This window comes from Cavia porcellus, unplaced genomic scaffold (genome assembly GCF_034190915.1).
Source record: "Cavia porcellus strain 051 isolate PalLab524CR breed Dunkin Hartley unplaced genomic scaffold, mCavPor4.1 scaffold_6, whole genome shotgun sequence".
Classification (NCBI taxonomy): Eukaryota; Metazoa; Chordata; class Mammalia; order Rodentia; family Caviidae; genus Cavia; species Cavia porcellus.
This window is the reverse complement of record NW_026947489.1, coordinates 74,142,020-74,169,098: the sequence shown is the minus strand read 5'-3', so window position 1 is coordinate 74,169,098 and position 27,079 is coordinate 74,142,020. Positions and strand designations below refer to the sequence as shown.

Below are 27,079 nucleotides of genomic sequence, written 5' to 3'. Positions count from 1 at the left end.
TGACAACTGCTCTCTTATTGCAAACTCCATAGTTACAGTAAGAAGCTATCACAAGCTTGATATAATTACTTGTACAATTTCTGACACAGGATAAAATTTTAAGTACTATGAAACTAAGGAGGCACTTTGACTTACCCTATCCTCTAAAAATGAACGAGCTACCTAAGAAACTGGTGTCTCCATCTGTTGTTGAGTCCCAAAAGAAAAATTTGGTTTTTTCTTTTTGTACCAGGATCAAACTCACGACCTCTTGCTTGCCAAGGAGGTGCTTATGCCACTGAGCCAAATCCTCAGCCTGAGTATCAAAATCCTTAAGAAATCAACAGAAAACAAAATTTGGACCTCACCAAGAACTCTGGATTGAATAGATAGTGACAGTGCTAAAAACACGTAATAAATATGTTTCTACCAAGAATACTGTTCAACTAAATGTTCATTTTTAGTGGGAGGAAAAGGAAGAAAAGAATCACAAATACTTAATCCCTCCCCACAAAAAAACCCAAATAATGCCAAGTCTTTCAAAGAAGACTTACACTTGGGAGGCTGAGGCAGTAGGGTCCTACATGAGCAACATACCAAGACCTTACCAGGGGTGTGGAGGGGGGTGTCTAGTGCAAAGACCCTGGTTTCAATTGTGCGTATCTCAAAGAGGAAGAAGAGAAAGAAAAATAGGAAGAAAGGAAAAGAAGAAAGAAAGAGGAGGAGGAGGAGAAAAGAGAAAGAGAACAAAGAAGAGAAGTAGGAGAAAGAAGAAAGGGAGACAAAGAAGCAGTTGCTGCCACTCCCCCTAGGATCTGAGAAAAGGATTACCCAGACCTGACTTGAGACACAACCACCAAATTCCACCAATGAATTCTCATCTACCTCACAGCAATGGTGAACAACACTTACAGGGTCTTCAGTTGTTTACCATATTTTAACTGCCTGACTTGACCTTGTTAATATTGTCGCTATCTACCATGTACCTTCTAAACATTATTTTTTAACTTGACAGCACTTGTCCAACGCAGTACGGAATGAAATTAACAGATCTGCTTGGTGTAGTGACACACAACTAACACCAACATTCAGAAGGCAAGAGCAGGAAGACTGCTGGTCAGCACAAGGCCAACATGAACCACACAGTGAGACCCTGCCTCAAGACAGACGGAACAGACAGACAGGGGTGGGGGTGGGAGGGATTAACAGATCCCAGCGTATCCTCCATAGACTTAGAGGCTAAGAAACTGGGGAGGATTCTCATCAAGGCCAGCCTGAACTGCACAGAAAGTCAGCTGGCAGGGTGGGGATCGGGGTGTGAAGAAAACAAAAATTAAACACAGATCCAGCAATCTGACTTCTGCTTATCTGCTTATGTAAAGTAATTAAAAACAGAAACTCAAATAGATATTGGTATACTTATCTTCATACATAGCACCACCAGTAACAAAAAAAAGCAGAAAACTCAAGTGTTAATTAACAAATGAATGCTTAAACTACACACAGACATATGCTGAACTATTACTCACCTTTAAAAAGGAATGAAATCATGACACACCCTACAACATGTATGAACTCTGAACACTTCACGCTAAGTAAAATAAACTACAAAAAATGAAAATGCCATAACTGGAGATACCCAAGTACACTTTCGACTGGAGATCTGGAAAGTTCTAGAAGTAAACAGCAGTTAACAGCTGTAACAGCTGCACGAGAATGTTAATGTACTAACACCACTGAACTGTACACCTAAAAACCATTAAAGTAAGGTGGGCATGATAACACTCCCACAAGTATGGGAGGCAGAAGCAGGAGGATCACTGCTAGTTTGACACCAGCCTGGACTACATTAGCAAGACTCTTTGTCACAGAACAAATGGGATGGGGTACAGCTCTGAGCACAGTCTCTGGGTTCAATCCCAGTGTGGTGGGCGGGGGGGGGGGGGTGTTAGGAATTTTGGCAGTGGGGATGTAGTTCAGTGGTAGAACACTTGCCTATCATGTATAAGGACCAACTTTGAACCCACAAAAAAAATTTATAATAACACTCTTGTTATGTGTACTCCCCTGTATTATTCTATCCCCCAAATTGTAATATATATAAAAGATTAAATGCATAACACCATCAGATAAAGGCAATGCATTTTCCTACTTCACTTTTTACCACATCCTACCATGAAGCATTTCATGTGGTCCAAACCCAAAAAAAGACACCATTAATCACCAATCCAGAGCTCAAAATTCTTCACACCAAACACTTGCCATCCCTGCCTTAGTATATGACCAGTGGGGACAAATCCGCCTTCTTTATCTTCTGCAGGAATGCTTTCTCCTTGGTTCTCTGTGGAGCTCCTCCCCAGAGGAAAGGCCCACTTTAGTCTGGGTTCAGTACAAGTAAGCCAGTATCTTAACTAAAGATACAGCAGAACTAACTCCAAACATAACACCAAACACACTTCTTTGGTTTGGAAACAGTATCAAACACCACCAAGTTGCAAGTTGGGTTTTCCCTGCTGAGAACCAGATTTAGAATCAGGGCCCATAAGATAAACTGGTGCGGGCTGAAGATATAGCTCAGTGGTGTAAGTACCTGCCTGGCCAGTTTGATCACCCATACCCCACCCCCCCAAAAAAAAAGATAAGCTGGTGTTGTACTTTCTATGTACACAAGCAAACAAAAGTAGGAATATTTTTCACAAATTAATTGGTTTAGTAAATGTACAAGTTGCAATTATTTTTGCTCTCCCAGGTACTAACATAATGAATTTTCTGCAAAAACTTTCCTGGGGAGTGACTTAGTGACATAATAAATGTCAAGTAAACAAATACTTTGACTAACAAAGATAGTAGCAATATCTAAGATACAGTAATGTGTTAAATTTTTGGTTTGAATTCATTGATCAGAGCCATGTAATAAACAGAATAAAAGGACATTGCAATGCCAGTTATTTCCTGGTTCATTACATTCAGGCTTTGGTTTCTGCCACAAAAGAGGTATTTTGTTGTTTTGTACTAGGAATCGAATTCAGGACCTTGTACTTGCCAAGCAGGTACTGTGCTGCTGACCTGTATCTCAGGCCCTCTGTTACAAAACAAAGAAACCTGGAGTTATTTATACATTTAATTGAAATTACAAAATAAACCTTAAACACATGGTAAATTGGAATTTAACTGAAACTTTTTCAAAAATGTTCATCTGGGGGTGGTGGTACACATATATACTCAGAGCTATTTGGGAGGTTAAGACAAGACAACAGCAAACTAGTGGTCACATTGAATAATTTACTGAAACTATCTCAAAATAAAATATAGGAGGTGGGCGTTGGGAACTGGGGACACTGCTCAGCGCAAATCATAAAGCCTTGCCTAGCACGTTAAAGGTGCCGGATTCAGATCCCAGTGCTGGGGAAAAATTAAAACTCTTCATGAGAAATTTTATCACCATGATACATTATATATGAGGAGTCAGCTACGGAAGCACACAACTTTAAGGCCATCTAGCATTATATATACAATGAGTTCTAGGCCACTCTGGGTTATATAATATGATGAGCCCAAGGCCATCCTGCATTATATATGATGAGTTCAAGACCATCCTGGCTTACATACATGATAAGTCAAAGGCCAATTTGGGTTATATATATGATGAGTCCAAGGCTACCCTGGGTTATATACATGATAAGTCAAAGGCTACCTTAGGTTATATTTATGATCAGTCCAAGGCCACCCTGGGTTATATATATGATCAGTCCAAGGCCACCTTGGGTTATATATATGATCAGTCCAAGGCCACTTTGGGTTATATAAGTGATGAATTCAAGGCCACCCTGGGTTATATACGTAAGTCCAAGGCTACCTTGGGTTATATACGTGATGAATCCAAGGCCACCCTGGGTTATACATATGATGAGTCCAAGAGCACCCTGGGTTATATAAATACATGATCAGTCCAAGGCCACCCTGGATTATATACATGATGAGTCCAGGGCCACCCTGGGTTACACACATGATGAGTCCAAGGCCATCCTAGGTTATATTTATGATCAGTCCAGGCCACCCTGGTTATATATATGGTGAGTCCAGGGACACCCTGGGTTATACACATGATGAGTCCAAGGCCACCCTGGGTTATATATATGATGAATCCAAGGCTACCTTGGGCTATATATATGGTGAGTCCAGGGACACCCTGGATTATATACATGGTGAGTCCAGGGCGATCCTGGGTTATATACATGATGAGTTCAAGGCCACCCTGGGTTATACATACGATGAGTCCAAGGCCACCCTGGGTTATATTTATGATGAGTCCAAGGCCACTCTGGGTTATATTTATGATCAGTCCAAGGCCACCCTGGGTTATATATATGATGAGTCTAAGGCCACCCTGGGTTATATTTATGATGAGTCCAAGGCCACCCTGGGTTATATTTATGATGAATCCAAGACCACCCTGGGTTATACATATGGTGAGTCCAGGGCCACCCTGGGTTATATACATGATGAGTTCAAGGCCACCCTGGGTTATATATATGATGAGTCCAAGGTCATCCTGGGTTATATTTATGATCAGTCCAAGGCCACCCTGGGTTATATTTATGATCAGTCCAAGGCCACCCTGGGTTATATTTATGATGAATCCAAGACCACCCTGGGTTATACATATGGTGAGTCCAGGGCCACCCTGGGTTATATACATGATGAGTTCAAGGCCACCCTGGGTTATATTTATGATCAGTCCAAGGCTACCCTGGGTTATATTTATGATCAGTCCAAGGCCACCCTGGGTTATACATATGATGAGTCCAGGGCCACCCTGGGTTATATACATGATGAGTTCAAGGCCACCCTGGGTTATATATATGATGAGTCCAAGGTCATCCTGGGTTATATTTATGATCAGTCCAAGGCCACCCTGGGTTATATATATGATGAGTCTAAAGCCACCCTGGGTTACATACATGAGTCCAAGGCCATTCTAGGTTATACATATGAGTCCAAGGCCACCCTGGGTTATATTTATGATCAGTCCAAGGCCACCCTGGGTTATATATATGATGAGTCTAAAGCCACCCTGGGCTACATATGTGATGAGCCCAAGGCTACGTTGGGTTACATTTATGATGAGTCCAAGTCCACCCTGGGTTATATTTATGATCAGTCCAAGGCCACCCTGGATTATATATATGATGAGTCTAAGGCCACCTTGGGTTATATATAGGATGAGTCCAAAGCTACCTTGGGTTATATACGTGATGAGTCCAAGGCTACCTTGGGTTATATTTATGATCAGTCCAAGGCCACCCTGGGTTATATACATGATGAGTCCAAAGCTACCTTGGGTTATATTTGTGATCAGTCCAAGGTCACCCTGGGTTATATATATGATGAGTCCAAGGCTACCCTTGGTTATATACATCATGAGTCCAAGTCCATCCTGGGTTATATTTATGAGACCAAGGCTACCCTGTGTTGTACACATGATGAGTCCAAGGCCACCCTGGGTTATATATGTGATGAGTTCAAGGCACCCAGGGTTATATGTATGATGAGTCCAAGGCTACCCTGGGTTATATATATGATGAGTCCAAGGTCACCCTGAGTTATATACAGGATGAGTTTAAGGCCATCCGGTGTTATATACATGATGAGTTCAAGGCCAGCCTGGGTTATATATATAATGAATTCAAGCCCAGCCAGAAGTAAACAGCAAGGCCATCTCCAAAAAGAAGAATTTCAACAACCCCTGAAAATAGAAGTCTTATCAAAATAATGTGAATCAGATTTTGTAACCAGTTCATGAATCAGTTTGTCTCTTCCCAAGGTAACACTGTTTTTAAGTAAACTGCCTAGTCCACTGCCATGTAATTTTATGATTTGTTTTTTGAATGGGTCTCAATTATGCAGTGTATACTGGCCTCAAGTAGCCCAGGCTGCATCTGCTTCCAAAGTGCTGGGATTACAGACATGCACTACCATGCCCAGCTCAGGCTTTTTGTTAAAGGTATGGTTTTTAAAAATATTTATAGTATGTAGCCACTTACTAATAGTCTAAAGCATCAGTAAGTTCTCTCAGTCTAAAATCTAAGAAAGTTAATTTTTCCCTGAAAGAATTCAGTATTACCCGTAGAAGTTTCTAGTAGAATTATGCCAAATAGTGAAAAATTCCCTTGTGACATTCCATGACTCACTGGGTAAAAGTTTAAGTATTATATACCCACCTCTCCATGAAAGACTAGTTTAGCCAGATTACCCAGAGCAATTGTTGTACTAAAATGCTAAAAAAACTAAAAGTTAGTTAAAGAGATAGTTATTAGCAAAAATAGTTAGTTAAAAGGATAGTTATTAGCAGTATTGTCATTCTGTGCTGTGCTCATTACCCTAGTAACCACACACCAACCACACAGTTATAGGTTAACTGACAGTGTCTCATGCTGTTCTATACGCGTCTTTTGGAGTAATGTGTTTGATGCGTCAACCTTTGTTCCTTTTGTAAGAGACAAATGATGCTGTGTCAATCATTGTTCCCTTCACGAGAGACAAATGTTCCTGGAATTGGCAGACCAAGGGCTATGAATTGGCTCACCACCCACTGTGAAATGCCTCTGACCTCAAGCAAAGGGGAACAAAGGCCCACCTTGTTTCTGTTTCTCATTGTTATATACTTAATGATCAATGAGCTAATCATAAATGAACTATAAAAATCTGTCAAAATTCTAACTCAGTTGCACAGCTTTGCAAACTCTTATCTGCTCTGTGCCACTGGGTACCAGCTTAAATAAAGTGCTCTTTTACAGACGTCTTGCTCCCCATTGTGATTAATTTCTTGGGGGCCCTGTTTTGGAGTACAACACAATGAGTTACAGATCTCAACTGTCTACAAAGCTTTACTCATTATAATATGCTTTCACAGAAATATCTACTAATTTAACACCTTTTATAGTGCGACACAACTGGTTACATTTGGGAGGCAGCTACAGCCCATACTCTAAATTATAACAGCAGATTTTCAGCACAAACCAAAGAGCAACTGAGTCCCAAGCCAATGCTGTCACGATTCTTCCAAACACTTCTCCTTGATCCTAGCTCAAAATCCCTGTAGTATTACAGACAGCATATTGTAAGCAGTCAAGACAGGGTTGGGCCCTTAAAGTCAGTGCAGAAAATAAAAACACATCAAAACTGCGGCTGGAGGCCCATCTGAAGAAGACTCTCGTCACTGCAGCCAGATTTACCTTCCCTGGGGATAAACAAAAACTTGTGATTACTGGTATCACCCCTTTGAGATTTCCCATTACCTCTTTAGTGTTGGGCCATCCTCTCCCACCTACAAAGACTAAAGCTAAGGCTAAAACTATCAAGACTAAGACTAAACACAAGACCACGGACCATCCACCAAGGCTAATGATGTCATGCATACACCCTTGCTACCAGCGAGATTAATATTACCTCAGCAACTATCCTTATATCTAATTGACCATAATTTTGACCCATGTTGTACCGGCCTCATGATTTTGCTCTACAAAACTTCTTTTGAGAAGTGGGCTCACTGACACCCCATTCAGGATCTCTCCTGTCTCTCAGAAGCTATTTCTATTCCTTATTCCTTTTCTCCAATAAATTTTTCTCCTCTTACCCACCACTGTGCCTTAGAATTCATTCTTCAACTTGGGGGAATACAAACACAGTAAAACTGACATCTAGTACTTCCTCTAAATCAATAGCTTTATCTGATTTTAGGAACAAGAAGCCTGTATTAAAGAAAACTCAGGGGTGCATGGTGGCACATGCCTGTAATCTCAGCACTCAGGAAGATCTATGAGTTCGAGACCAGCCTGGGCTACAAAGTGAGTGCAAGGCCAACCTGAACGGCATAGCAAAATCCCACCTCAAAAAGACAAAAACAAACAAACAAATAAAACACAGGGCAAGCCTAACTCATTAATGATTAAAAATGAAATTTCCATATATAAAAATAGCAGCAATGCAGAAATGTTTAGGTAGGAGCTGCCTGTGTAGCTCAGTGGTAAAATGCTTCCCTATCATACACTAGTTCACAGATGCCACAAAAAGGAAAAAAAAGGGCAAATTACTCTTATACCTTTAAAAAGCATGAATACTCAAATCTATCAAATTTGACTTTCTTGGGAACTTTCAAAATAAATTTATTTTCTTTTTAACCTAGCAGAATCAAATAGTTTCAGAAGTTCCTGATAGTACTAAGAACACAGTAAAAGGTGGCATCTTAATACAATAATGGTAGGAATATAAATTAATGAAATTATTGTAGATAGCAACTAGTGATATTAAGAAATTCAAAAATATCTTGTTTGACTCAGCAATAACCACTCCTAGAAATTTATCCTAAGAGAAATAATCACATTTTTCATAGGGCGAAACCACTAGCTATAACTTAAACAACTTATAGGCTTAACAACCTCCAAGTCAAAATATAGGTAGGTTGCGTGTGGTGGCACACGCCTGTAATCTCAGTTCTCTGGAGGCTGAGGCACACGGGAGGGGCTCAAAGCCAGCTTGGGATGCAATGTGAGTTCAAGGTCAGCCTGAACTGCACAGGGAAACTATGCCTCAAAAACATGAATGAATGAATGAATGAATGAATGAATGAATGAGTGAATGAATGAATAGTACCAATTTATGTGCTATATATCCATTTTAAATACTTTGAAGAGGGGGAAAATATATATACATAATCTCTTGGGTAGTACTGAGGACTGAAACCAGGGAACGTTAGGCTATGATCCCAGTCCTTTCAATTTTTAAATTCTGAGACAGGGTCTGAATTGTTCAGTTGAGCTGGGCATGGTGGTATATGCCTATAATCCTAGCACACAGGGGATACCAGCAGGAAGACTGCAAATCCCAGTTCTGCATGGATAATTTTACAAGGACCTCACAAAAAATAAAATGGGTTGTGGGGCATGGTAATGCACTTCTATAATCCCAGCACTCAAGAGAGGCCTAGGCAGATCAGGAGGATTGCTGTGAATTCAAGGCCAGCCTGGGTTACTTGCTGAGTTCAAGACCAGCCTGATGTACATAGTGAGACTCTATGAGACATACTGAGACTCAAAGAAAAAAAAAAGGCTAGGGGTGCAGGTCAGTGTGAAGGACCAGAAGGGCTGGGAGAGTGGTGCCTACCTGTAATAACAGCACTTAGTAGACTGAGGCAGGAGGATCGCTGTGAATTCAAGGTCAGCTTCAGTTACACAGGGAGTTCAAGGCCAGCCTGCACTACATAGGGAAACCACATCTTAACAAAAAGAGGGAAAAGGGGAGTGGGGAAAGGAGGAAAGGAATGGAAAGAAGGGGGAGAATGGGAGTAAAACTGAGAGAAGGGAAAAAAGAAGGAAGGAAAAAAAGGACAATGGAAGTCCAAATTATCCTCTGGGCTTCTTAGCCTGTAGAGTAACTAGGATTAAAGGCATACACCACCATACCCAGTCCTAAGATTTAAGATTAAACTTTTGTAAATATATCTAACTCTTTGGGAAAGAGAGGTACTAAGAATTTAAAACAGTCTTTGAAATGAGTCATACCTCCTGCTTTTTATTTTTAAATTCTGATAGGGTTTTGCTAAGTAAATTGGCTGGATTGGGCTTGAATTTGTAATTTTCCTGCCTCAGTCTCCCAGAATGCTGGGATTATAGGTGTGCACCATGATTATCTAACCAGATAAGATAAGAGTTAGATAACCAAGTGTGCACCAGGTTATCTAACTCTTAAAATACTGCACATACTCAAAACAAAACTTTTGGCCTTAGTTTGTCTTCATCTTTAAGGCGCCAGTATGAGAAAATGTGTTTTTATTTCCTCCCCATCTAAGAATCTTTTAAAAAAATTTAAATTTAAAACTAATTTTTAATTAGAAAAAAAATTTAAGACTAGGTAGCTTACCCACGGTTCTAAAAAATGGAGACAGCTGAAAACCCAAACTGATAGTCAAGGGAGTGGGAGAAGAGCAGAACACTCACAAGGAGCTGCAGCGAGGAAGAAAGGCTAACAAAACCTTGGGCAGAACCCCAAAGAGGGAGATCAGTGAGATGCACCACAGAAAACAGCTGTCACAGCAGGAGTCAACAGAGGATGTCTAGAGTTGATAAACCAAAAAAATAAACACGATAAGCACATTACTTAGAAGCAAGGAGTAAAGCCCCAGGAGATCTGACCCAAAACCTTTTTAAAACAAGGCTCTTCATCAGGCCTTCAGGATCTTTTAAATCTAAGTGAATGTATGTGTACAAAATACTGGTTTTTCAATAATATGTGTTATATCTTATTCATTTCTCTTTAATACACAATCTTAAATTTCCCTTCCTTCTTGCTAAGTCAGGGCCTATGTCTTATTTGCAGTGTTTTTCAACTGTAAGTCATGCAGGCATAAAACAGACTGGGATAAAACTAGCATTTCTTTTTCCTAACAGAAAAGAAAAACAGGACAAAAGTATTGTTAGTGAAACTTTTGTTGCAGTTATAAACATCTGTTTAAATGGGTGTGATGCTTTAGTGCTAGGTAAAATATCTCATACAACTACCCTCAATCTAGAAACCGAAGTCATCTCATAAAATATCAATTTTGATCATGTCGCTACTCTAAAGTTGTCACGATCTATGGTTTGGTCTCCAAAATTCAACAGCATCTTCACCAGGCCTCACGTATCTCCAGGCTGCAGCTTTAACTGCCCTGTCGTCTGCCTCCAACACTCAAGCCTGTCTCAGCTGTGGGGCTCCACGCCTCCACCGCACCCTCCACACTGTGCACGTGGCCTCAGTGCCTCAGTACCTCCACGCCTCCACCTGCACCCTCCGCACTGTGCACGAGTGGCCTCAGTGCCTCAGTACCTCCACGCCTCCACCTGCACCCTCCGCACTGTGCACGCGTTCCCAGGGCCTCCGTGCCTCCACCGCACCCTCCACGCTATGCACCCGGCTGCAGGGCCTCCGCAGCTCCCCCGCACCTTCCACACTGTGCACCCAGCCGCAGGGCCTCCGTGCCTCTACCGCACCCTCCGCACTGTTCACTCCTTCACCATACAGCACCAGGCTATTTTAAACGCTAACCTCCACATCCTCTGTGCTCCCACTTTTATCTGTTTTCCCTGTGTTCTTTTCCACAGAGGCTCTACAGCTGTCTATTGTGTTTAACTGCCTTAACTACCCTGCCTGACCAGGATGCACAAGGGCATGGATTTCTGTTGTTTACTGAGGTCACCCAAGGCCCTAGGACAGCCTCTGGCAGCAAGTATTAAATTAATGGACTAGTTAAAAATATGCCTCATCTCAGGAAGAAGCCACTTCACTACCAATCAAGCACAACAGTTTAGATAGAATCCTTAAGAATTCTGATAAAATTGATGAGCACAAACTACAATTTCAAGGTTCTGGAACAGTGAATTCTACTCATTCACAATACTGAATAAACTAACTTATTCTTTCAAGACTACCACGCTAAATGAAATAACCATTGTTAATCAACAGTTAAAAGGAAGAAAAAGAATGTGCTATATCAGCTATTTCTTTAAAGTAGCAAGAGGTCATAGGAGAACCTGTTCCCTAATAAGACAGTGTGAGGCACCAAAGTCATACTCTGAAGTCACAGTGACAGGTTCCCTCATGGCCACACCTGCACACAGTCAGTATTTACTGCCCCTCACCCTGAGTGAAGACCTGATCGGGGTCCCACGTTGGCCATCTTCATTTCTTCAAAATAAAACAACCAACAAACTGGCACCAGCAAAAAGGAACATGGCAGGCCTTTTAACTGTAGCACAATCGGACAGCAAAGAATCTATCATTTACAGTTTCAATGAATTTTTTCTATTATGTATGACTTGCTAAGTAAAGAGGTTAATAGATTTTTCAACAATAGGGAAAGTCATTGAGCACCTACAAACACACACAGCAAAAACAGATTTCTACTGTGTATAGGAGTTTACAGAATGGCAAAAACTACACACACCTTTAAGTCTACAAGTAAACCAAATCGTATGCCATTAATAAAGCAACCATCTACAGGTACAACTGTTTTAAAAAGTCTTTTCTCTAACAATACAACTCCATAAAACCATTTTACCAATCATGTGTTCTGTGATCTTGAAAACTAAATTTTATTAACTGCTTTGCAACTGTTTGTTTGGAGATTGTGTCACTTTGTAATTCAGGTGGGCCTTGAACTGGCTACACAGGCTGCCTTAGCCTCAATGCTGAGATTAAAGGCATGCCCCACCACAGTTGGATGTTGTTGTAGCCATTTTAAACCCTTCTTTAAGAAAATGTGGATTCATCCATTTTTGTTTTTAGTAAACCGAAAGTTCTGCTGATAGGCATAAACAACAACAACAAAAACTGAATCAAATATTAAAACCACTGACAAAATGAAAACCACATTTTACCTGAAACCAAATTTTACCTGAAAACCACAGGACATAGGAGACCAACACTGATAAATTTATGAAATGAAAGGTAGCTGAGAAAATAGTGTACAGAGCAGAAAATAACAAAATAACGAAGAATTTAGACAATTTTTTTAAAAAACAGGAACTAAAGATGATCAGTCTTATAGCTGATATCTTCCTAAGAGAAAAATAAAAATTAAAGCATACTAAAAGACATAAAAGAAACTGTCCCTGGGGCTGGGGATTTAGCTCAGCAGCATAAGCGCCTGCCTTGCAAGCAGGCAGTCGTGAGTTCGAGCCCTGGTACGCATAAAAACGAAAAAAGACCAAAAAAAAAAAAAAAAAAAAAAAAAGAAACTGTCCCTGAGTCTGCAGTTTGCAATGGCTCACCATGCAGTAACAGGGGAGTGTAAGAGAAGCACATAGAGACCAAGATATACCCTGATGAAGTTACACAACTTCCAGGATACAGAAAGAATTCTACTAAAACCCAGACCGAAATACAAAGGAAAAACATCAGTCAGGCTGGGCCCAGACTCATCTATACTAACACTAGATGCCGAGAAAATAGGGAACTAGTGTCTACTGGGTATTAAAGAAACAGAAATGGGACTCAGAAGTCTGTAATCAGCAAAAAGTACCATCTCTCTTTGAAAGACCTAAGACATTTTCAAACATAAAAAGTGAGACTAGAGCATTCAAATAAATACATCAATCTACAGTTTTTATAATAACCTGAAAACTAAAAACTACCGTATTTCATCTAAAATATACTTTTCCATATTTTAGTATACATGAAATCAGCATATTACAATTGATTAGTGTGTCAGTTTCTTTGGCAGTACCTAGTGTTATACAAAATAATGAATTATATGTCAAGAAATAAAGCACATAACTTCCCCCAAAATCAAACAAAAACCAAGCAAATATTTACAAACGCAAAACCAAATACACAACATTAATGTAAATGCTAAAAACCATCTCAAATTGGGTCCAAAAGACTAAACTTGATACAGCTACATGTAGTATATATGAAACCTGAAACAGACCTAGAAGTTAAAGGCAAAAGGTCAAACAAAACTACACTAGGCAAGTATAAACACCCTTTTAAAACCCACTGAATTCAAAATAAACCAACATTACAAGAGGCAAAAACAGGATCATTTTATAATGATCAAGACTACAAGCTATACAGAAGATACCATGTTCATAAAACTAATCACCTCAATCCTTTATAATAAAATACAGTTGGAGCAAAGGTTTTACAAAAAAAGAAAAAAAAATCTCTTGGGTATAAATACAAATAAAAGACAATCACCATTTCAATCCTGAAAGGTGACACAGAGGGGGAAAAAAATAGAATGACTGAACAAATGATGGGATAAAATCAAATCTGTAAGTTACAAAAATGGTCATATTATTTAGCCAATTAACACCTCAAAATATTCCAGGAAGGAAAATTAACTTAGACTACAACCTGACAATGAAGCAGTTAAACTACTCCCTTAAAATGCAGCAGACTTGATAACTTATATATTATCTCTCTTAAAAATTACCAAAAATGGCAATCAAATCAATATAGATTATCTAGAAAATAACTATAAATACCATCTATATAAATTCTTTGGTACACAAAGTGGTATTCAAAAGGAAGATCCACAACATAAATTCTTTCAATTGACAGAGAATTAAATGTACTACTAGACATTCAACTTGATTTTAGAAAATGAAAACTAATCAAAATAAACTTTAAAAATACATTAAGTAGTTGGGCATGGAAGTGCATGCCAGCACGTCCTGGGTTACAAAGTGAGCTCCAGGCCAGCCTGTACTACATAGCAAGACTCTATCTCAAAAAAAAAAAAAAAAAAAAAAAAAAAAAGATTTTCACACTGATACTAATGAAAACAAATTTTTGAAATGAAAGGTTCAGTACATTTGAACCTTTATTAGCGTACACAATGTCATGGTTTATGTGGGTGGCCCCCAGGCCTCATTGATTTGCATTGTGCATTTGTGATTGGCTCATTGTCCAGTGCTTGGATTGATGGTGTCAGTGCTACACCCACCTAGGGGTGGAGCCAGGATGTAATGTAATGGTAGGAAGAAGGCCTGACTCTCTCTCTTAGTGGTTTCTGCCTCTTAGTGGTTTCTGCCTTGTTGTTTGCAGCCACCATGAACTGCGGCCTGCCATGTCACCCTGCCTTGGAGCCAACTGAGTATGGACTGAAAGTTCCAACATCTGTAAGAAATAAACCTTTCCTTCCCAACTTTGGTCATCTGGTATTTTGTCTCAGACACACAACAATAAACTGTATGTATACCAATCGTGCTACCTTAGATACCACTTATTTTGTTTATTTTTTGAAACCAGGTCTCAATGTGCAGTTCAGGCTGGCCTGGAACTCACTACATAGCCCAGGCTGGCCTCGAATGCATAGTGAGCCTCCTCTCTCAGCCTTCAGTTACCAGGCCCAACTATACTTTGGGACTTCTTAGGTAGATGTCTTGCCTTGGCCCAACTACTTCTTACCCAAAAGGCCAGTTAGAACCCAAGAATCTCAACTATCAAGATCGGATTAGCCAGCAATCCTGATTCTCTTGACAGATGTTGTAAGTTCATCCATCTGACTTTATATTCTTCCTTTTCACTGTCCCATCACTCAATCCACCTTAAATTGATACTAATAGTCCTATGAACTCTGATGTTACTTTGAAGCAAGCCTAAGCTGGGGATATGGCTCAGCAGCACAAGTGCCTGCCTGGCAAGTGCAAGGTCCTGAGTTCGACTGCTCACACACACACAGACACACAGACACACACACACACACACACACACACACACACACACACACACTCTCTCTCTCTCTCTCTCTCTCTCTCTATATATATATATATATATATATATATATATATATATATATATATCTGAAGCAAGCATATACTTAAACAGCAATAATTTGGTGAGATTTCCCAAGTATCTCTCTCTGCTAGTCCCATATGATCTGCTCCACTTTACAACTAGTCCTAAAACTACAATTACCACTTAAGTGAATATGCATGGGTTTTTTGCTACATCTAACCAACATATAAAAAGAATTACTTTTTCTATTAGATGGTGTTATAATTTTCCTAAAAGAACATTTACCCACACAGTTAAGAAAACCAAAACACCTTCAAAGCTACAGTGTAAAATTACATGTTTCTGATCACAAGTATTTTTCTGGAATGTGCTTTAGGCTGTTATTCTGCATGAGAAGCAACTATGGTGGCCAGCATCTTCACAAAGAAAAAATAACTAGAAACTACTGATTCATCTGGCTTGAATGAAAAGTCAATATTTAAAGTATCACACAAGTGGCTAAAGGAAACTGGCTATGTAAATCACACCGCAACTTTACAAATATAACAAACTTTACAATTTCATATACCAAATTATGTACAGTAACGTCGACAAGTGAAAACTGCAATGGTCAGAGTGATTACTAAGTGGTCAGCGCTGAGCACTGTACGCACAGTGGTCGGGAGCTGCACAGTTAGAAGTACTGGCTTACGAATGCTCGCTGTCAGGTAAGCACTGAAGTCCCCACAGTTTACACACACCTGCACTCCCTTCCTACCATCTCTGCCACACACACGCTATTCTTCCCTCTCTCACTGCTCTGGTCAGGTGAACAGCTCATCCACCTAGATAAGGCTTCCAGATGGGGCAGTAGTTGGGTCCCACTTTATTCAAATTTAAAGACACTGCCTCAGAAATTATATCCCCTTCTGTGTCAATTTGTCCCTCTCTACTAAATTCAATCTCATCAATGTCAAATATACTATCAATTCTTCAACTGTTACAAAAATAAAAAGAAGCCCCCACCCCATACTGCCAATTTCTGTTCCCCTTAGAAGGTGTGATTGATTACTGGGCCAGGGATTTAGTTCAGTGGTTACACAACAAATTCAAGGCCAGCCTGAACTATAGTGAGATCCTGTCTCAAAATACCAGAAATAGCTAGGCCTGGTGGCACATACCTGTAATCCCAGCGCGTGGGAAGCTGAGGCAGAAGAATAATTCCTGTGAGTTCAAGGCCAGCCTGGACTACATAGTAAGACTTGTCTTTAAAAAAAATAAAAGTGATTTAAATAAAAATTTAAACACACATACTTCTTTAATTTAAAGGTTCAGGTTCCTTCAGCCTTTTCTTATCATTTATTGAAAAACACAATGATACTTAACCATCAAATTTCCTCCTTTCCAGGCGTTACTGATTATATTTCCCCATGTTATCTTTGAACATGTTGTACCTAAAACAGTCCTTGCTTATCAGTGAGGGGGATACAGCCTGAATTCCTACATGGTATCTGAAAACTGCGGACAGTACCAAACCCACTTTGCCTATACAGACGCCTGTACTATGATTAAATTTACGTACTAGGCACAGTAAGGCTAGCAGTAGCAGTGCGTGGTTGCAGAGGCTCAATGCTTCTTGGCACAAAATACTGCTGACGGGCTGATTTAGCTCAGTGGTGTGAGCGCCTCCCTGGAAAGCAGAAGGTTAGAGTCCAGTCCCCGGTACCAAAAACAAAACAAAAACCAAAATACTGCTGCCAATCAGAACTTGTTCTCAGGGCATGTCTCTTCTCAAATTTAACGCTTTTTCCATCTCAACTAAGCATTCATCACACAATTCCTTCACAGTTCCTTCACAATTCCACAGTTTTTACCATAAATCTTAGCAACTGCAACATACAACTTTCATTCTTTCACCAAGTACAAATTTCATTCTTTTATTAAGTTAAGGATTTTTACTTTCTCACTCCTAAAGGAAGTGTTACTCTACAGTTTCTATTTGATATAAGTGATTTGCCAGCAACACTATTCTTATGCTCTGGGGCCATTATGAGGTTTAAAGGGTAGGAAGAGAACATAGCTCAGCAGCACCGTGCCTGTCTGACAGGCATAAGGTCCTGAGTTCGATTCCTTCCTGGTTCCAAAAAAAACAAACCAAAACAAAATTGTGGCACTTTTTTTTTTTTCTATTGAGCACTAGCACTCCAAAATAGTTACAAGGTGACTCCAGATGATTTAGTCTGTATACCAAAGAAAGGAATGATTCATATCTGAGTAGAATGCTGCAAGATGATGTGGATTTCATCATGCTACTAAGAACAGCAAACAACCTAAAACATAAATTGTTTATTTCCACAAGTTCCTATTAGTATCTTCAGTAATATCTTAATTTTGGGGTGAATAAAATACTGGAACGCAAAACCAGAGATCCGAAGGTTCCACTGTATTTGATTTTCCAAGAGTCTTGAAAGAAGAATGCTTTTCCCCCTTTGCCCTCAGAATTATGAAACTGGTGTATTACCAATCTGAGTATTCTACAGGTAGTGGCTTTCAGCTTTGTCCCTATGTTTTAAAATTTGTACATATCATCCCAGTGAACAATGCCTCAAATGGGAAGCTGCTGGCCCCAGTAATCATTGATCATTTTCTTGCTTTCTGGTATGACAAGACGTTCTTAGTGTGTCTGGTCCCACACTTTTACAACTGGCTATTTCTCCAGAGATCCATGGTTCTTTTTAGTAAGAAACAGTAGTAGTACATGTTATCATATACTACTACACCTATACCGTGGCTAATCCTCCCGAAATTCCCTGGGTGTTCTTTTGGGATGGGGGTGGGTAGTAATATTTTAGAGTCAACATAAAGTATCTAACTGGCCATTCCACTAAAAAGACAATATACCACACAGCTATCTACTGCAATTTAATGAACCTACCTTGCCACAGATTCAAAAGAAAAGTCGATTGGAAAGCCACAGGCAAGTAAGACCCTGGAAAAAATGCTATAACTTTAAATAAAAATAAAAGGTTGAGCATATCTGTTTAAAAAATAAAAAATAAAAATGATGTGAGCTAAAATGTGTAAAAATGCAGGATAATTTAACTACCTTCAGAAACTTCCCACAAGCAAGACGTGATGGCACACACCTGTAATTCCAGCACTTGGGAGGCTGAGGTAGGAAGATCTTTGTGAGCTAGAGACCAGCCTGGGCTACAAAGTGAGCTCAAAGCCAGCCTAAACTGTACAGGGAGACCTTGTCTCAAAGAGACCAAAAAAAAAAAAAAATTTCTCATGATTCAAACTCAAAGGTTTTTATTATGTGCAATTATGTAACCAAATATAACCATCAAACTTCACCTTGCAAATGCAATTATCAGTACATTTAAATTCTACATAAAGTAAGTTAATTCATATTAAAAGTCTAATACGGATGCCAGGTGTGGTGGCACACATCTGGAACCCCAGCACTCAGGACACTAAGGCAGGGGGAGGATTACTGAATTCAAGGCCAGTCTGAACTACATAGAGACCTTGTTTCAAAAAATCAAAACAATGCTATCTGAAAGAAAGAAACTAAGTAAGTAAGTTGGTCCATACTGTCTTTTTGTAAAGCCAGACACCCTAAGGAGGCAAATAGAGTTGACAATATCAAATGATCAGCACATCCCAGAAAGCTCTATAATGAGCAATTTAGTATTCATTTCTATTTTGGGGAGAAAAAAGTGTCATTGGGTCTTCTCTGAAATGTTTAACAAAAGGTAATCTAAACAATAACATTTTCAGCCAAGTCGGCAAAGCTTAAATGTTGCTCATTATGGGTTTTAAAAACTGCACATGGTAAGCAAGCACACTACCACTGAGCTATACCCCTAGCCCAAGATTTTTTTGCTTAATCCATCATTTCCAGTAACTTGTAAGTATTCCATATATATTGCTTTCATTAATCCCTTAGTTTTAAAATCAAGTATATAATATAAAATATCATTAACACTCCAAAAAAGATTGCTTCTAGCAATTATCAGGCAATTTGCCAGCCACTGAATTTATTACAGAAGTTTCTTTAGCTGGTACCAGTAAGACATTTGGGCTTGTACTGCTTCCACTGAAAAACCAACAAGGACAAATGCTTACCAACTGAGTAAGACTTGTTTACCCTTCTAATAGTCACCTATTACACAATTCTCATCTTACATGAGAAGATCACTTGTTGATCTTCACAGCATGAAATCAGAGACAGCTGTCAGTATGTAGATCCACAAGTAAAAATAGAACAGATTCTAGTGACTCAATTTTTGAAGGCAGAAAAGAGCATAACAAGCCTTATTTAAGAAAACGAACCATAGGGTGAAATGGTATTTCTCATGACTTGCATACAAAATGTTGAACAATTTAAGACTGTACTTTTGAACTAAGTTTACATTAGTGTTACCAACAGTATTCTAACATATGCTACTAATATTTTAGCAACAGTGTTCAAAATTACTACACAAAAATTTACTCTTTATATAAAAATGACATTAAGCTACCATTAATCTGAAGGCCAAGTTCTACCTTATGTCCTAAAGACCAATTTTTAACTTTCACACACACCTTCTCTTTTGCATTTCTGAGATGAGGTCTGTACTACATTGGCCAGGGTGGTCCTGAACTCAAGCTCTCAAATGATCCTCCCATACCTCAACCTCCCAAGGAGCTGGGACAACAGGCTGTAGCTTCTCACACACACTGTGCTTGCTTTCCACCTGCTGTAAGATGACCACTCTGAAAGCCAGTGAAAAGGGATCATTCTTAGCTGGGCGTGGTGGCACACGCCTATAATCTCAGCACTCAGAAGATTGATTATATGCTGCAAAAGTGTTATACACGACTGAGCATCTGAGTAAGAAGAATAGAAATTAAGAAACAGGATGCTGACAGACTAGTTGAACACCAGAAAAACACCCAAGAGCAAAACACACATATAAAAAGAAACAAGCACAAAATAGTACTTTAAAGATAACGGAAACAGCGTGAAGTTCACTAAAAATATTACTTAGTCCTATTCTACACAGTCTCAAGGCCAACAACCTGAAACAATCTTACAAGGGACAAGATGTCACCGAGTCAACAAACCCTTTGAACGGATCCTTTCCCTTTGTCATAGTTACTCTTTTCATTGCTGAGACAAAATACCTGGCACCCAAAGTTGAAGGAGGAGAGCTTTACCAGGCTCAGTGTGTAGAGGTTTCGGTCCACAGTCGGCTCCAGGGCAGGGTGGCATGGCACGGGGCATCGCAGAGGAAGGACAATCCAGGTGAGCGCGCAAGCAGGCGAGGGCACACCAGTCCTCCTTCTGCCCCTTGTATTTTATGCGGCCACCTGACCCCTGGCAGATGTGGCACTCACACCCTTACTCCTCGCCAGAGCTGTGCCAAACCAAGAACTGAGTCAGTAATAACACACCTTTGATTCCAGCATCACACACTCTACTCTAGCCACCTCTGTAAAAAGCCTCACCTAAGACTGCAAGAGACTTTGGGGGACCTCTGGACTAACAAGGCCTAATACTCTTAAAATATGAACTTACTATACTATGTATATATGAGGAAAAATGAACACTCTCAAATAAAATGTATATAAGGGAGCTAGGCATGGTGGCTCATGCCTGTAATCCCAGCACTCGGGAGGCTGAGGCAGGAGGACCTTTGCTGAGTTTGGGACCAGCCTGGGTCACAAAGTGAGCTCAAGGCCAGCATGAACTACATACAGAGACCCTGTCTTAAAAAGACCCAATGTTTAAAAAAAGTATGTAAGGGGGAAAAAAAGAAAAAATGTATACAAGGAAGGAAACATATACAAAAAAGAAAAGGTAAAGTTCCTATAAAAGAATCTGGGCTTTAGTTTTAAAGATCCTACTTTGGGGGGCTGGGGATTTAGCTCAGCGGCATAAGTGCCTGCCTTGCAAGTGGATGATCCTGAGTTCAATCCCCGGTACCGATTTAAAAAAAAAAAAAAAAAAAAAACCACAATCCTATTTTGGGCTAAGTATGACTCTATAGTAGAGCCCAAACTTGCCTTGAACAATTAAGGTTCTGAATCCCTAGAAGTCCACCAAAAGAAACAAAAATTGACCCAAGGATACATAAAATACAAAATAACAAACTGGAAATTAGAAAAACAAATACCAAAAATAAAAATAACAATAAAATAATTTTTTTAAAGAACAAAAGTAAGGTAGCCAGACATGGTAGGGAATGCTTATAATCCCAACACTCAGGAGGCTGAGGCAGGAGGCTCACCATGAATTGGAGGCCAACCTCAGTTACACAGTGAATTCAAGGCCAGCCTACAATTAAAAAGAAGGGCTGGTGACATAGTTCAGCACAAAGGCCCTGAGTTTAACTCCTAGTACCACCAAAAGCAACGGAGAGAGAGAGAGACAGAGAGAGAGAGAGAGAGAAAGAGATAGGTAGTGATACAAAAATGTGCTTTAGGCGGGGCATAGCGGCACACATGTGTAATCTCAGGCCAGACGCTGTCTCAAAACATAAAAGGCAGCTGGGGAGGGTGACTTGAGAGGGTGAGGCAGGGCTTCTGAGAGTTAGAGACCAGCCTGGGCTACACAGTGAGTTCAAACCCAGTCTGGACTACATAGCCAGACTCTGTCTCAAAACAGAAAAAAGGGGAGAGGGGGAGGAGGCACTGTTTGTTTGTTTTATTTTGTTTTTGGGGGATTTTTTGGTATGGGATGGAACTCACCTCAGGCTTGCCAGGCAAGATGTCTACAAAGATATCTATTAAGAGCCCTATGAATTCACAAAGCTAATAGCCCACAATTGCAGCTCTAAACTAGTAGACAGTTTTTTATGATGACTTAATGTATTCAAGATTTTTGGCAGCTGATAAGAAAATTTGATCACACAATCAGATAACTGCTTTCAGAATGCAAAAACCATCACCACCCTGCCTTTGTTTTTTCTTTTGTTTTGGGGACAGGGTCTTCAGTATGTACCCCAGGCTGTCCTCAATCTCACAGGTACAGCCTCCTATGTGCTTAGATCACAGGATGTGGGCCACCACGCTCAGCTGAAAAAAATCATTCTTTTCTGACTAAAGATACTTTTTGCTTTGCTTTGCTTTGCTTTGTTGTTCTGAGACAGTCCAGGTTGGCTTGAACTCCCCCTCTACCCCAGATGGGCCTTGAACTTACAGCAATCTTCCTGACCTAACCTCAGTGCCGCAACGATGCTGTGCGCCACTAGGCCTGGCCTGAAGACAGTTATCTGTAATGTTAAAAGAAGAATGACTTTACCTTTGCAAGTTCCTCTTACAGAAACACCGCACAGCTTGCAACATCCAAAATGAGTTCACGGCCTGCTGCTTACCGCACACCTCTACCAGTGGCACTGGCAATGGCATCACACCACAGCACAGTTCAGTGAAGACACAGTTCAGTACAGGTTCTTTGCCTACTCTTCAGCAGTTAAAGAAATCTAAAATAATAAACTACCACCAAAGGAGAGAAGGGGAAGACAACAGGCAGTTGCTTTCGAAAACTCCTAAGATTCTAAATGATACAGAAAGATCTCCTCCCATCCACCTAATGTGCACAGAAAATGTTACAGTTAAACGTGATTACACTAAGTGACCAAGTACCCACAGTACAGCTGAATATAATCTGAGCGACCAACTGGTAATGACCGCCGGTGGACAAACACCTTTCTCAAGGCCTGGTGAGCCTTCTCACTAAGGAATACTTGAGGTGCTGTGAGCCCTGTGCACCTCCGGAGCCCTTCTGAACCTCTCTCGGTTTCCCCAAGGACCTTGTCTTTCTAAATGTCTGACGAGCTCCCTTAGTTATCCTGTAGTCTTAGCTCAGCCATCACTGTGATGTTTTTCCCCTACTCCTCCTGGCACATGCTCTTTCTACTTTACAGCAGCAAGTCTGACTGTATTCTATGCTAAACAGACAAACATCCTTCAGAAGCAGCTTCACCTAAGGTAGGGCACTGCATGGGAGGCTAGGCAGGAGGATCCAATTTCAAGCCAACCTGGGCAACGGCTAGTATAGCAAGAGCCTACCTCAAAATTTAAAAAACAAAAATAAAATAGAAAATAGACTGAGAATGTCGCTAAGATGTTGGGTTCTGTCCCCAGTCCTGCCAAAAACTAAAATAAATGCAGTAAGACATTTCTCCTGTGTCTCTCAAACCCAATATTGAAGACATTCAAGCATTTACCTAATGAATCAGGCTACTTCTAATCAACAGCAACTCTTATATATGTTTGAATCTTCTTTCCAATGCACAAGTGAGTGAACTTCTATCTCATACAGTAGTGACTAAGGTAACTGGAAACATCTGTCAAAGCAGGTAAAACTAGATTTTACCAAAAACACTTCAAAATAATAAAGCATTCACAGAACATCTTGCTTTGAAGAGTGTTACTCTTCAAATTAAACTGGTTATGAAAATGTGCGCCCAGGGACTGAAAGAGGAAACTTGTAATTAAATGGTTGAGCCACCGTATCTACTTAAATCACTCTTAGATAATGTAACCATATTATCTTAGGGATAATGCCGTCTTCCCATTCCTACAAAGAAAATGCTTTCTAGCACATTCAGAAGTGAGATCAGGAAAGAATCATTAAAAAGAAAACTAGCCAGTCTCCTTTATTCCAATGTTACTTATTATTTGACCAATAAAAACAGTCCCCAAGGGGCTGGGAATTTAGCTCAGCAGCTCAAGCACTTGCCTGGTAAACATGAGGTCATGAGGTTGGTCCCCCAAAAGACACTCAAAATGATTCATACAAGGTAAATGAAAGTACAGTAGACCCTCAAGTTACAACCAGGTTGACACACAAACAACTTGGGCCATGACTGGAATTTTAGTTTTAACTTGTGACACAAGCCTTGAGTTATGACCCAAATGCTGGCTGCCCATGCTTCCAGAAGGTCTCAGACACAGACTTAACCCTTAAACAGCTCTGGAAGGAGAATTACAACATCCTTTCCTGTATGGGTTAACTGAGAAATCCTGGGCCAATGCCTCTGTCTAAGGACACTGAGATCTACAGGAGAGAGATTTTGAAGGCTGTTTAGAGGAGATTGAGCCTTCAAATGATGACTTATGTTACAACCAGCCCTCAGAAACAAATTGAGCAAGTCACTGTGTATCAATCAAAGTTCAGGGAACAAAAACAGAAGTACTCTGGGTGTCTTGAGAAGCAACTGGGTGCTTACAAAATTATTGGAAGGCCTGTAAACATGAGTTAAGAGAAGCTAGGTGTGGTGGTGCACACCTATAATCCCAGCACTCTAGAAAATGAGGCAAGATGATGAGTTCTAGCCCAGACTACTAGCCCAGACTAGGCAATTTAGTGACTTAGCAAGATCCTGCCTCAAAACTTACAAAGGGCTGGGTACAGATGTAACTTAGTATGAATACCCTGGATTCAATCCAGCTGGTGAGAGACAGAGACAGAGAGACAGAAGCAGAGTTTGAGACAAAGACCAAGGGAGAGAGACAAAGAGAAAAGGACACACTTCCAGGATAACTTAGCTCTAAGGCGGCCGATGGACCCGCTCAGACAGAACTCAGCAGAGTTAAAAGGTAAACAACAGGGGCTGGGGATTTAGCTCAGCGGCATAAGCGCCTGCCTTGCAAGCAGGCAGTCATGAGTTCAATCCCTGGTACTGATAAAAACAAAAAAGACAAAAAAAAAAAAGTAAACAACAGTGTCCAGCAGTCAGGGTCTAGATTCAGACCCATGAAACCCTTATCACTTCTATGCAATATGTACTTAAAGCCAGACAACAGGAGACAAGAAAGAAAAGGCACACAGAACTAAAATTATTATTATTTTTTAAACATTATGATTATTTACAGATCAAAAGCTTGTACATAAAAAATCCTAAGGAAAATATTAGAAAGCTACCAGACTGTGGTGAGGACATAGCTCTGTAGTAGAAAAGCTGGCCTAAGACAGCATGTATAAGGCCCTGGGTACATCCCCTACGACTGAAAAAAAACAAAACATAGACATTTACATATACACAAACATTTTAAAGCTACTACATCTAATACTTCAATGTAGCAACTTAGACGATCAAAATACCAGTTAATTGAATTTATAGATATAAATTAAGAATACTTGAAAAATATAATTTACAGAGATATCTTTTTAAAACAACAAGAAACACTCAGGAATAAACTGGACAAAACGAGTATGAAATATATCCAAACACAGAAAACTAGAAACTTTGCTAAAATTAATAAAGACCTATCATAAATGGAAAAGTTGGGGACTGGGAATTTAGTTCAGTAGTTCAAGCACTTGCCTGGTAAGCACGAGGTCATGAGTTCGATCCCAGGTGTAAATGAATAAATAGAAAAGTTATATTATGTTCAAAGAAAGAAGACATCGATTCTCTTCCAAATTTATCCATATAATCACTGTGTCTACTCAAAATGATAGCAGTTTTCTGTAGAAACTGACAAACTAACAAAAAAGAACTCTAACAGTCAAAATTAAACTGAAACAAGGCTGGAGGACTCATGCTGGGTACTTCCAAGGGATTACTGTACAATAATCAATGTAACACAAAAGATACACTCAACACAGTCAATACAGTGGTCTAGAGAAGCATACACACAGATTGGCCAACCTGTGTCCAATAAAGTTCCAAAGTAATTCAACAGGAAAAAGGTATGTTTCAACAAATGATTTTAGAACAATGGACTTATGCTACAATGTGATCAGTTCTTAAAAACATTGTGCTAAGTGACAGAAGCCATACACTAAAGGAGGAAAAAAAAAATCAGACCTTATTTTTTTTTTAACTAACTTTAAAAAAACACAAGAAAATCAGGAGACACAAACTAAGAGAAAATCTTGCAAAACACACACAAAGTGAACACAGTATTGCCTAGCATTCTGGGAGGTTGAGTCAGGAGGAACACAATCAAAGGCAGCCTGGGTAATTCAGCAAGCTGACTCAAAAGTTGGGCAAAGTGACACATGCCTGTAATCCACTCAGGAGGCTGAGGTAGGATTGTTGCAAGATTAAGACTGCTCTGAACAAAAAGTGAGCTCAAGGCCAGCCTGAACTGCATAGCAAGACCCTGTCTCAAAAAAATGAACAAAAACAAAACAAAACAAAACAAAAAGTGTGTCCACAAATAAAGAAAGAAAAAAAAAAAATCAGACCTCCTGGATTTAAAGACCCAATTCAAAAATGAGCATCTGTGATAAACACACACAGTTCTCAAATGAAGAAATACAAACAGCAAATGTATGAAAAAATGTTCACCATCACTCATTTGAGAGATGCAAATTAAAAGAACACTGAGATTCCATCTGACCTCAGAAAGAATAGCTATTACTAAGAAATTAATCAGGCCGGGGGATTTCGCTCAGTGGTGTAAGCGCCTGCCAGGCAAGCGTGAGGTTGTGAGTTCAATCGCCTGTACCAAAAAAAAAAGAAATTAACCAATAATAAATGCTGGCAGGGAGTGGGGAAAATGGAACCCTTCCACACTGTTAGGAGTGCAGACTTGTACAATCAATGTGGAAATCAGTAGAATTAGGATTGGAGGTTCCCTCTCACCCAGCATTCCTTCTGGGCATTTTCCCATAAGAATTAAAGACATCCTACCACAGTGATACGTGTGTACCCATATTAATAGCAGCACAATTTGTAATAGCCAGATCTTGAAAACAACCCAGGGGCTGGGGATTTAGCTCAGCGGCATAAACACCTGCTTTACAAGCAGGTGGTCGTGAGTTCGATCCTTGGTACTGATAAAAATGAAAAAAAAAGAAAACAACCCAATGCCCATCAATCAAGGAATGGAAAAA

General features: G+C 39.9%; 1 protein-coding gene across 2 annotated transcripts in view; it reads right to left on the bottom strand.

Moving 5' to 3' along the window:
- Nucleotides 1–27,079, bottom strand: part of Ube2g1 (ubiquitin conjugating enzyme E2 G1) — an 83,275-nt gene that overhangs the window by 43,790 nt on the left and 12,406 nt on the right. Inside the window, exon 1 of one of the 2 annotated variants that reach the window (XM_063251011.1) lies at nt 20,443–20,524. The exons of the other annotated variant lie outside the window; for it this stretch is intronic. Within the exon in view, the coding sequence (XP_063107081.1) occupies nt 20,443–20,509 (67 nt within the window). The 5' untranslated portion in view covers nt 20,510–20,524. Of the gene's footprint in view, nt 1–20,442; nt 20,525–27,079 lie in introns of those variants that run through there. 2 annotated transcript variants of the gene reach the window in all.